Source organism: Clupea harengus, chromosome 21 (genome assembly GCF_900700415.2).
Source record: "Clupea harengus chromosome 21, Ch_v2.0.2, whole genome shotgun sequence".
Taxonomy (NCBI): Eukaryota; Metazoa; Chordata; class Actinopteri; order Clupeiformes; family Clupeidae; genus Clupea; species Clupea harengus.
In genome coordinates this window covers 21,512,051-21,524,550 of record NC_045172.1, presented here as the reverse complement: position 1 = coordinate 21,524,550, position 12,500 = coordinate 21,512,051, and the positions used below count along the sequence as shown (strand labels likewise).

The 12,500-nt window shown below is 48.6% G+C and overlaps 1 protein-coding gene across 1 annotated transcript in view; it reads right to left on the bottom strand.

The window, feature by feature from the left end:
* The window catches only part of lrp1ba (low density lipoprotein receptor-related protein 1Ba), a 199,114-nt gene that overhangs the window by 5,147 nt on the left and 181,467 nt on the right, over window positions 1-12,500 (bottom strand). The window contains 6 exon segments of the mRNA XM_042702858.1: window positions 169-259; window positions 1,405-1,481; window positions 3,369-3,482; window positions 6,954-7,058; window positions 7,980-8,154; window positions 9,496-9,657. Of these exon segments, the coding sequence (XP_042558792.1) occupies window positions 169-259; window positions 1,405-1,481; window positions 3,369-3,482; window positions 6,954-7,058; window positions 7,980-8,154; window positions 9,496-9,657 (724 nt within the window).

Sequence of the window (12,500 nt, the reverse complement as noted above, 5' to 3'; positions counted from 1 at the left end):
AGTGAGTCATCTTCACATGTGCCCAGTAAAACGTAACTAGTGAGTCATCTTCACATGTGCCCAGTAAAACTTAACTAGTGAGTCATCTTCACATGTGCCCAGTAAAACGTAACTAGTGAGTCATCTTCACATGTGCCCAGTAAAACGTGTGTATTTAATGAGCCGTACCTCTGTCTTCTCTTGCAGATGAGCAGACCCACCACCACCGTCGTGACAATGATCACTAGGAGAACTAGTGGCACAATGATGGCTATGCTTCCTGTGGTGCATCAAACACACACACACACACACACACACACACACACACACACACACACACAACACACACGCACACACACACGCACGCACAGAGAGGGCACCTTTAGGAATCATAATTCAGTGATGACACGCTCTCATTCGGCCTGAGCTGAGATTCCCAGCTCCTGCTCTCTCTGATGTAATGACAGCCTGCAGCAGCACACTGCCTGTGTTTATGTCTCAAGCACATATGACAGTAATAACCACAAACAAAGCAGAAGTTAACAGGAAAATAAAGAACAGGCAACACAATGTATAATTACCCCACCCTCCCCTCTTAGCATCCTGTGGCTTTTCTATTCTTTTTCATCTCTTTACTTTTCACTTTCTTTTCTTTTAATTTCTTTTCTTTTTTTTTATCTCTTTTCCTTTCTTTTCTTCTCCATTAAATTTCTTTTCCATCTCTTTACTTTTCACTTTAATTTCTTTTCTTTTTTTCTTCATTTCTTTTCTTTTCTCTTCTGTTTGTTTTTAATGTTCTTGGCTAAACTTGTCTGAGTCAGAGAGCATGACATTTCCCCATCATCACTGGAACCCTGAGTTCTCAGGCGTGTGGGGGCGAAGAGAGGACATTAGCAACGCCCATCAGCGACTCGCCATTTGCCTTTTTGATGATGCATTGAAGTCTCCACGGTGAGTCGAGAAAGACCATTCTTCAATATGAAAGTGAGTTAGAGAGAGAGAGTGTGTGTGAGGAGAGAGAGAGAGAGAGAGAGAATGAGTGAGAGAGAGAGAGAGAGAGAGAGAGAGAGAGAGAGGGAGAGAGAGAGAGAGGAAGAGAGAGAGAGAGAGACAGAAAGGTCTCCCACACAGTGAAGTGCCCAAATCCATGGCAAAATGTCAGTTGTGCAGCCAGGAGAATAAATCACATCAGTGCAAATGTCTGCTAAGCGCTCGCAGGTTTCCAGCCTGTCTGAACGTGACTGCCTCAGCCTGAGAGAGGAAGACATCGCAGACGGAGACGAGCTGTTCAATCAGGGACAATAGTCTGAGTCTTCACAGCGCCAGTTCTTCTGTGAGCAAAGTGCATGTATGATGGAAGAGAAAGTTTGTGTGTGTGTGTGTGTGTGTGTGTGTGTGTGTGTGTGTGTGTTCTCTGATACTTACTCCCACTGATGTTGTCGGAGCGGCTGCTCTTGGGCGCAGGTTTCTCACACTGTGTGCCAGACCAGTTTGCTGAACACCTAGTAACCAATCAGACACAAGAGTGTAAAGACACCGTTTGCTGACCACCTAGTAACCAATCAGACACAAGAGTGTAAAGACATGGTTTTGCTGACCACCTAGTAACCAATCAGACACAAGAGTGTAAAGACATGGTTTCTGCTGAACACCTAGTAACCAATCAGACACAAGAGTGTAAAGACATGGTTCTACCAGTGGGACACATCAGGACAACAACGCAATGCAGCATCAGCATCACACCTCGGACTTCTCGGCTGTGCGATCCAAAAAAAGGGTCATGCAACATAAGAACCTCATCCAGAACCACATGCCTTTGTGACATCACTTCCTGGTCAGTATACTCATGTGTTTAACAGGTTATTCGATGGGCACTTCAACATGCACGGGAAACAACCATCTAAACACCCTGATGCCACATTCAACAGCATGTTCAGGCAAAAGCTTCTTCATAATTGTCTGGTGCCTAGTTGAGCATTTATGAGGAAATAAAACACACACAGCAGCTCACGGTACAGATAACCCTTTTAGACTTTCATTCAGTTATTTTCACAGTACAGTCACAACACAATGCTGAGGTGCACGGGGCAGGTCTGGTGAACATTTGTGTGCAGTGCAAATGTGTGTGGGAGATGAGATGTGTGCGAGAGAGGCCAGTTTCTCCACGCGGTGACAGGATGGACAGCGTGGTCCATGCCACTGGGCTGAGCGTGAGGCCAGTGCCCTGCTCTCTGCTCTCTGATGCTGCTAGGCTGAGGCAGTGCGGGCTGGCTGGGTTTAGCAAGCATCTAGGGGATGGGGATGAAGTTGAAGGGGAGTAGAGGGGTGTCAGGTTGAGTTAAGGGGGGGATCACTGAGGACAAACCGAACAGACTTTAGTCACTCTGCCTTGGGCAGGCCTGCGCGGGCTCCAGGTGGCTCCACACCTGAACCGCCGCTGAGTGACAGCTTGTGTTTAGCATGGCTAATCAGACAGAGCTGTCAGGAGAGATGCGCTAAATGCTAAATGCTAAATAATAATGCAGGCCGGGCCCCTGCAGGACGTTCAGGAATGGCAGTGCCCCTGTTGAGGATGGAATAGTGTGATGTGCGTCCATGGGCTTTGCATATTCCTTTCGGTTAGGAAACAACTGGGCTGTGCTAACAGTTAGCAGCTAACTGACAATGCACGCGTTTAAATATGTGTGCATGTGAAAAGAATGTGCATGGTGAGTATTTGCACACATGCGCACACACACACACACACACACACACACACACACACACACACACAAAAACACAATTAAACACACACACACAAATACATTTAACCACCAAACACCCATACACACACATTTAACCAGACACATGCAAAAAGATTCAGACATACATAGACAGGTATACACATATACACAGAAAAACATAACAAACACAAATGTAGACGCATAAACACAAACACACAAAGTACACAAGAACAGCGAGTGTGTGTGTCGGGCAGGTAAGCTGTGATGCACGTCCAGGTGGGCGTGGAGGAGAGATGGGAGAGGAAGTGAGTGGGAGGAGCTGAGAGGCGAACAAGACCCATGCTGATTGGATGTTTTCAGTTTTATATGGGGAGCAGGTGGAGAGCTTTCTTTAGAGTACAGGGGATTTATGGGACTTTACAAGAAAGCAGGAAGAGAGAGAGAGAGAGAGAGAGAGAGAGAGAGAGAGAGAGAGAGAGAGAGAGAGGGGGGGGATAAAAGTGATGAATAGAGAGAGAGAAAAAATAGGGAGTAGAAGAGATCAGGAAATGAGAGAGAGAGAGAAGAGAAAGAAAGAGTGGCCAACAGGAGGAGACAGAGAGAGAGATTGCAGGAGGGAAAAAGAGTGAGAGAGAAAGAGAGAGAGAAAGAGAGGCTGTGACCTACTTGCAGCTGGGTTTGTTAAAGGCAGTTAACGTGCAAATCCCCTCATTCTGACAGTAGTAATCGCACGGGTTGGCCCGCTCGTCGCAGCGCTGGTTTTTGAACGCGCCCGTGCAGCTGCAGAGATCGCAGTGAGACACCACAGACATGAGCAATAGAACAGACAAGATAGAACAGACAACGGCAAACGCAGGAGAACAGAACTAGAAAAGAAGAAAAAAAGAAACGACGGCAAACGCAGGAGAACAGAACTAGAAAAGAGAGAAAAAGAAACGACAGCACACACATTCTCACAGTCCAGCAGATTGCTCTCAGGCAGGATGTAGTGTAGCTCTCAAACTCACACTCACACACACACATACACACACACACACACACACTCACACTCACACACAATCACTCACTGCAGAATATTGCCTGATGAGACAGCACAATGTAAACCAACAAACTAATTTAGGTGTTCTCAGTAACATACAAAAGAGAATATGTGAAAGCCAAACACACACACAAACACACACACACACACAGCGCGCACACACACACACACACACACTGTGTCTGGTTGTGTTTTTATTTTGTCTTTTTCTCTGAGCAGAGTCCAGGGTCAGTGAAGCCCACCAGCAGATGCTGTACAATGCCAGCTAAGCAGATGGAGAAGAGGTGAAATGGACCCTGAGCGGACACACACACACACACACACACACACACACATGAAACAGGACCCTGAGCGGACAGTACTAGAGCCAACGGCCACGCTGAGCAGAATCTGCTCATCTCCACACAGAGAACATGATATTACCAGGCAAAATATCTCATTGCGCTGTCCGTGTGTGTGTCTGTGTGTGTGTGTGTGTGTGTGTGTGTGTGTATGTGTGTGTGTGTGTACGTGTGTGTGTGTGTGTGTGTGTGTGTGTGTGTGTGATCTCATTGCGCTTGAGAAAAGGAGCGAAGGAAAAGAAAGAAAAGAAGAAGAGGGGTTTGAGGTTTTGCCTCTGTGTCTCTGGCCTCGCGTGTTTTTGCTTTGTTTGTCTGTTTGTTTATTTGTTTATTTGTTTGTTTGTTTGTTTGTGTGTTTAAAGCTTTCTGAGGGACACTATCTTTTGGTGGAGAAGGGGAAAATGCTGAGAATGAGACATGATGCGGAGGCGGGGGCAGAGAGACGAGAGAGTGGGTGGAGGTATGCCTGCCTGGATTCCTCCGGAGATGCCTAGCCGAGACCGTGCGCTGAGATAAAGCTGAGACCGTGCTGAGATAAAGCTGAGGCACAGCTGAGACAGAGTTGAGACACTCTCCCCCACTTATCTTATTGCCATGCTGTGACACAATAGGCCAAATAATTAAACTCCCACAACCTTACCGACAACAAAGCAATCTGCATACAAATGGCTTTCTTTGTAAGCTTGCAGCAATTTATTGTCATGCTCAAACTGTTGACCAAGGTCAAGACAATAAGCGTAGAACACGAATACGAAAGGTAAAGAGCCAATTATCTAGATGAATGCTGATGTCTAAAAAGCATTTAGAGGAAGAAAAAAAAAAGCCTCTTCCTTCGTTTTGTGAGAGAGAAGGCAGCTGGCTAGCCCCCCCCAGCAGCAGTAAAGGTGTCCCGCTCTTCCAGGCGTCACACTGGCCAGGACCTCACCCACTCGGCCATGTTTGATTGGGCAGGACCTCACCCACTCGGCCATGTTTGATTGGGCAGGACCTCACCCACTCGGCCATGTTTGATTGGGCAGGACCTCACCCACTCGGCCATGTTTGATTGGGCAGGTGGAGATGAGGGAAGCAGAGGCCATGAGATGGCTGTCAAATGAATGAATGAATGAATGAATGAATGAACGACTGGAGGAATGACCAAACAAACAAACGAATATATAATCAAATGAATGAATGAATGAATGAACAAATGGACGAAAGACCAAAAAAAAAAATATATATATATATATAATCAAATGAAGGAATGAATGAACGAATAGAGAAATGACCAAACAAACAAACGAATATATAATGAAATAAACGAATGAATGAATGAATGAATGGATGAATGGATGAGTACTCAGTGGCATGGAAGATGTGAGCATCCTTCCCCTCTAGCTCCCTAAGGAATCCTAAACGTGCATCTGAGAATCCCACAGTGGAGCACAGCATCAAACACCTGCACCGACTGAACAACACGAGGCCTCAACACACACACACACACACACACACACACACACACACACACACACACCTGCACCGACTGAACAGCACGAGGCCTCAATACACACTGAGCACACACACATCTGTTCCAGAACATCCAACAGACTATGGAGATGGGAGAGCTGAGGTTGATTTAGAGCCTGCACCAGCCCCATGAGGGTCTGTGTGTGTGTGTGTGTGTGTGTGTGTCTGAGTGTGTGTGTGTGTGTGTGTGTGTATGTGTGTGTGTATGTGTGTGTGTGTGATTGTGTGTGTGTCTGTGTCTGTGAGTGTGTGTCTGTACGTGTTAAATGCCCTGAATGTCTGTGAGCTGTGTGCGCTCTCCTGCAGCAGTCCTTAGAGACGGGGGCTCGTTCGAGAGAGCATCTCTAGGGACACGTGCACAGACACACACACACACACACACACACACACACACACACACACGCACGCACGCACACACACACACACACACACACACGTGCGCACACACACACACACACACACACACACACACACACACACACACACACACACACACACATTGCGCAGGGCGCCCGGGTCTCTGGCGTGCTCTCTCAAGTCCCTGCCCAGCTGCGGGTGCAGCATACTAATGCCCAGTCAGGCCCTTCATCCCGCAGCACTGAGGCCAGCTGGGAGACTGTCTCTGATGAGGAATCTCAAACCCCTCCTGTCCATCATCACACACCCCCTTTCCCTCTCCTCTCTCTCTCTCTCTCTCTCTCTCTCTCTCTCTCTCTCTCTCCTACTCTCTGCTCTTCATCATCACACACCCTCTCCTCCTCTCTCTCTCACCTACTCTTTGCTCTACCTTTCTTTTCTTTCCTTTTTCCCTTTTTCACTCTCACTTTTTTGTCTCACCCTATATATTTATTTTTGGTTCAGGCCATTTATCTCCACCTCTCTTCCTCTCTCTTGCTCCTCTCTCTCTCTCTCTCTCCCTCCCTCCCTCTATTGGTCTCTCTCTTTTCTGTCCTGTTTCTATCCCCTTCTCCTTCCTGTCTCTGCTGTTCGCTCTCTCTCTCTCTCTCTCTCTCTCTCTCCCTCTTTATATAGTATATATATCGTATCGTATATGTAGATATCTCTCCCTGCTTCTCCTTTCTTCTCCCGTCCTCCCAGTGGGAATCCGAGTGCTGTGCTATTAGTCTAAGGGTCCCTGCTGTGTGAGCTTTTTCATCCTTCAAGCCTCTGGCCAATCCAGACTCAGACTCATCCGCTCCGTCTCAAAACTAATACTGGAGGCCGAGGGGGAGGATTCCTTTCTAGCGTTTTTAAGCGAAAAGGAGAAAAACGTACACTTGAATAAAACACTTCAAATAAAAATCAAGAGAGAGAGAGAGAGAGAAAACTAGACACAGGCGTCGCCATGACGATGTTGTTACTTACTGGCAGAACGGCAGGCTGGTCTCGGGGTCGAGGTGGCAGGTTCCGCCGTTGTAGCAGTAGCCGTCGCACAGCTGACAGCTGGAGGCTATCCTGCCAGTGGTGCAGCTGAGGAGGAAAGCCAGAGTGGAGGGAGCTGAGTGAGGCAGGCGACCCAGGGCCGGATCTCAGCCAGACCCGGGCCAGACCCGGGCCAGACCTGGGCCGAGGTCAGCCGCTGGGCTCTAGGCATCTGCCAGTGCTGAAGGGGTAGTGCTTCGGAAGCTCGCTCAGTTCAACATGGGGACAACAGTGCTTTAGGAGGAGTACACTAGGTGACCCGTGTCTTCATGTGTGTGTGTGTGTGTGTGGACTAGGTGACTCGTGTCTTCATGTGTGTGTGTGTGGACTGGTGACTTATGTCTTCATGTGTGTGTGTTGGTGCATGGACTAGGTGACTCGTGTCCTATAGCGGCATGCGTGTGTGTGCGTAGACTGATGACTGATGATGCGAGTGTTGCACGGAACATGTTTCAGTGGCGCAGTCTTTATATTTTAATGCATGCAGCTGCAGCCGTGTTCATGGATTAATAAGCAGTGTTTTACACGCAGCACCCAGCACATGCTCACACAGGACACGTGCATGTGACAACTCATCTCAACATGCCCTCATCGTAAATAACTCACAGCAAAACCAGCATGCAAAGAGACACACACGGCCACACACACACACACACACACACACACACACACACACACACACACACACACACACACACACACACACACACACACACCACACAACACACACACACACACACACACACACACACACAAACACAAACACAGAAATATCATACGATTCATCACAGTGTGAAAAATCTGTTTCCATCTCTTCCATCTGAGACCTCCAGGGCTGAAGCCTCTGCACTCACTTGCAGGACACGTCGCCTGAGTCGTGGTCGACTATACAGTGCGCCCCGTGGCAGCGCAGGGGTGTGTGTGTGTGGGTGTGTGTGTGTGCAGGGGTGTGTGTGTCTCTGCACTCACTTGCAGGACACGTCGCCCGAGTCGTGGTCGACTATACAGGGCGCCCCGTGGCAGCGCAGGCACCTGTCCGCCTCACACTTCACCCCCTCGTACTGCGTGGGACACACACACTCCACATGGCCCGTGCTGGACAGCGTGCAGGCTTTGGAGTTCACACAGTAGTGGTGACAGATATCTGTCCAGAAAAAGCACAGGGAGAAGCCAGGTGAACCGGTCAACCACACAAAATACAGACTTCTTTTATTGTTTATTTAATATATTTTTTTTAAACTATTTTCAGAGAGTTCACTAAAAATAGCCAAGTTTATAAAGTGTAGCCAAAATGTAGTATTTCACATGAAGTGCAAACCATATTTTTGTCCTTCCCCTTCCCACAATGCACTGAAATATAACTATAAAATGAACTTAATCACAACGGATAGACAAAACATGTTGTTTCACAGAGAGGAGCGAGGTAAAGGATTATCCATTAGCGAAACAGAGATGGCATGTATACGTAATGGTTGGTATTTTATACAAAGCACAAACCATATCTTTTTACAATTACCAAACAATACACACTGCTATAGCCTATTATTAAAGAAATACAATACCCATCTCTACAGTAAACAGCCTAATGACACAATAGAGGAGGATAATTCAATGTAATTATTCTTCAAGGACTCCTTATCATGATATCATATATTATATGGCTCCTCAGAATCTTGCAAAAAGTTCAGTTGGATTGAATGGCCCATCCCAACCCATGACCACTGCAAAACATTTATGACCACTACCATTGGCAACGGGTTCTGTGCTTCTAATTCACAATTTCATATCATTCTGACTGCGAGTTGGAGTCCTGTTCGTCCTGTCGGGATTTCTTTTTTTCGATACTGACCGGCGGATGCATTATCCCTTCCACATCCTTCCATCAGTGACACTCATTAGAGGGCGTACATTGGTGCTGACATGACAAGCGTGGAGCCTGTGTGCTCACATGTGGGCGTGTGGCCATGACAACACGTCAGAGCGAGGTCAGCTCTGCACACTGACACTGGTTGTCACACATCTTTAAGGTCATCCGGCGTGTCCGTGGCATGGCTATGCTAATGTGCTAGACATGTGCTGTTCGAGCCCAATGCTCGCTGGCTTCGCCTACAGTTGGAGAGGCAGACACAGCACGTTCTCCTGCTGACTAAAACCTATAGGAACCTGCTATAGGGCTCTTAAACCCTGCGATCCCAAGATCTGTCCCGTATACGTCGCTGCTGATGTCCGGCGTGCGGTTAGTATACGCTGAATTACCGTCGGAAGCTGATTACAGTGCTTCGCCTGCTTTTTCCTGCTCTGTGGAAAGCTGTTGTAAGAGTCCTTAATTACTGGTGTGATTACGGCCGCCTGCGGCCAACTCCTGGCCGCGCCACGCTTGGTGTGGGAGGCAGACGGCGGGGGGTTGGAAACGGCGATGTTAAGTGCAGTAAATTGCCTGACGATGGGCTGCGGTGCTGAAGGAAGCCGAAGCGGAGGGACTCACGGTAGCGGCAGCGGTCCCCGGTGTACTCGGCCAGGCAGCGGCACACGGGCTGGTTGCCCAGGCTCACGTCACAGGTGCCGCCGTTCAAGCAGTGGCCGTCGCACACGCGCCTCTCGCACTGCGGGCCCGTGAAGCCCGTGGCACAGCGGCACGTCGGCCTCCCTGCAGATCACACCAGAGAGAGAGGGGGGGAGGAGGGAGGAGAGAGGGAGAGAGGGAGAGAGATGGAGAGGAGAGGGGGAGGAGAGAGGAGAGGGGAGAGAGAGAGGAGAGGGGGGAAAGGTATAGATGAAAAGAGAAGAGAGGGTAGGGGACAGGACATGAGAGGAGAGGAAAGGAGAAGGGGGGTAGAGAAGAGGAGAGGGGGAGCAGGAAGGGAGAGGAGAGAAGGGAGAGGAGAGAGGAGAGAGGGGGGAGTAGGGGGAGATGAGAGGAGAGGAGAGAAGAGGAGGGGAGAGGAAGGGAAGGGAGAGGAGAGAGAATAGAGAGGAGAGAGGGGGAGTAGGGAGGAGAGGAGGAGAGCAGAGTGGAGGAAAGAAGGGAGAGGGCAGGAGAAGAGATCAGGGGAGGCAGAGGGAAACAAGAAAAGGAGAAACAAGGGGATTAGTCTGAGAATGCTTTTGGCCAAGTTGGAAGGGCATTAAATCGCTTGACTTGACCACCTTCTCTGATCCTGTTTGACAAAGTGAATGCCTTGTTAAAATCTTTGTTGTGTTCAGACCAAGACTGGCCGCCTCTGATCTACCGCCAGGAGGGAGAGCAGCAGGGGGCGCTCTTTTGGAAATGTTAGCAACGTCCATCAACCGAGGCACAATGAAAATAAACAGAGAATGAAATCCCATTTCCATCTGAATTCATCTCCAGCCACGCTGCCCTGCACAACTCTGGCATTAAATGAAACCCATAAATGAAATACTGTACATGTGCGCCACAAAACAGAAACAAACAAACAGACAAACAAATAAAAACCTATTCAGCAGCAGATTCCTCACCTAGATTTTTGGATCAGAGAAGCCAAGGTCATGTGCGCCACAAAAAAAAAAAAAAAAAAAAAAAACAGCAGTCCGGCAGCAGAGTCCTTGCCTAGATTTTTGGTTCATCAGTTCTTTCTATTTAACATGCCCTTACGTAATGTAATGTGGCATAATGTAATGTCATATAACGTGCCGTAACGTAACGTAACGTAACGTAACGTAACGTAAACGTAACGTAATATCAGGTCATGTAACCCCTGGTTCTCTCCTTGTGCATATAACCAGACAGGCTGCACATGCTGAGTCTTATAATCAGGAGAGAGACAGGACCGAGATGCCGGTCGCTTGGCCGTGTGCCAAACCCCACCGCCACAATAGCTTTTATCACCAGGTCTGCCCGCCGCAACCCTCCATCTGACAAATTCTCCCTCCGCCCCCCAGAAACTGCTACCGCCTGGCCACGGACAGGGGCAGGAAATGGATGCCTTTACCCCACTGAAAAGGGCTGGTCTCCTGCGGGAGATGTCGACACACTCATACACACACCTACATAGACACACACACACACACACACACACACACACACCCCTACACACAGCACACACAGACAGCACACACACACACACACAGGTACACACACACCACACAACACACCACCACACACACAACACCACACACACAGACACACACACACACACACACACTCTATCTGCCGTCCTAATCCACAATGGGCTGGTTACTCTGAGCCTGTGGCCTTTCAGTCATTCATTCCCTTGACTGTGTGCATTACTCAGTGGAGTGGAATATGGGCAGTCCTGTCAGGAGGGTTAGGGTTAGGACAGGAGCCATGCTCTCGTCTTGAGCTATGCTCTCGTCAGGGACTACAAGGATACTCAGTCCTGTCAGGAGGATTAGGGTTAGGACAGGACAGTAGGCCTCTGCTTCACTAGCACAGCATCTTGAGCCCTGTGCTCCTCAGGGACTACAGAAATACTCAGTCCTGTCAGGAGCACAGCATCCTGAGTCCTCAGGGACTACAAGGGATACTCAGTCCTGTCAGGAGCACAGCATCCTGAGTCCTCAGGGACTACAAGGGATACTCAGTCCTGTCAGGAGCACAGCATCCTGAGTCCTCAGGGACTACAAGGGATACTCAGTCCCCTTTTCCTCCAAAGCACTTAACTATGCTGTCTGCTGGAGATGTTTTTTTTCTGTATCACCACATTGCCAACGATGACACCAAAATATCAACAACAAACACACAAACAAACAAACAAACAGATGTAACCGAACGAGTGTTTCTGTATTCGGCACGTTGCTTGACTAGTCTCGGCGGCTCGTAAGCGCCATCTCCTCCGTGTGGAACTCCTGCTGAGCGCAGCACAGGCCTGGCATCTGTTGGCATCCGCCGCCTTCCTGGGCGTCTGCAGGCGAGCGGAGCATCGCCACGTCCTGTCACACTGCTGGATTTCCATCTGTTAGGTTCATTTTTTTTGTTTTTTCTTTTGAATGCTTAGCGTCCGACTCAAACTTGCTATCTGCGGTGGCTGTCTCTTTCGGTCGGCTTCCCGCCTCTGCCGACATTCCTCCGTTTCTAAATGACCCAGAGAACTCACTCTCTCCGACGGCCAGCTCTCCATTATTTAACTCCAAATGACTCAAGCAGGCGAACCCAGTGGCCTCTGCTTATGGCGGTGCTTCTTTTATGGAGGAAATAAAGAGAATGATGCCGTTTGCCCCCTTAAGATGTTCTCCGATGACTAATGAAAAATAAATATCAAAACAGTAAAAAGCAATCGCTTGCATATTTATGACAATGCGGTCTTTCGGAAAGAGAATCTATGAGATTGCACTGAAAAAACACCAGTTTTCTAGAGTGCCCAGGGAGACTCAGTGTATGTGTATGTGTGTGCGTGTGTGTGTGAGAGTGTCTGTGTGGGTGTGCGTGTCTATGTGCATGTGCGTGTGTTGCGTGTGTGTATGTGTGTGTGTGTGTACGTGTGTCTGAGTGCATGTGTGTTTGTGTGTGTG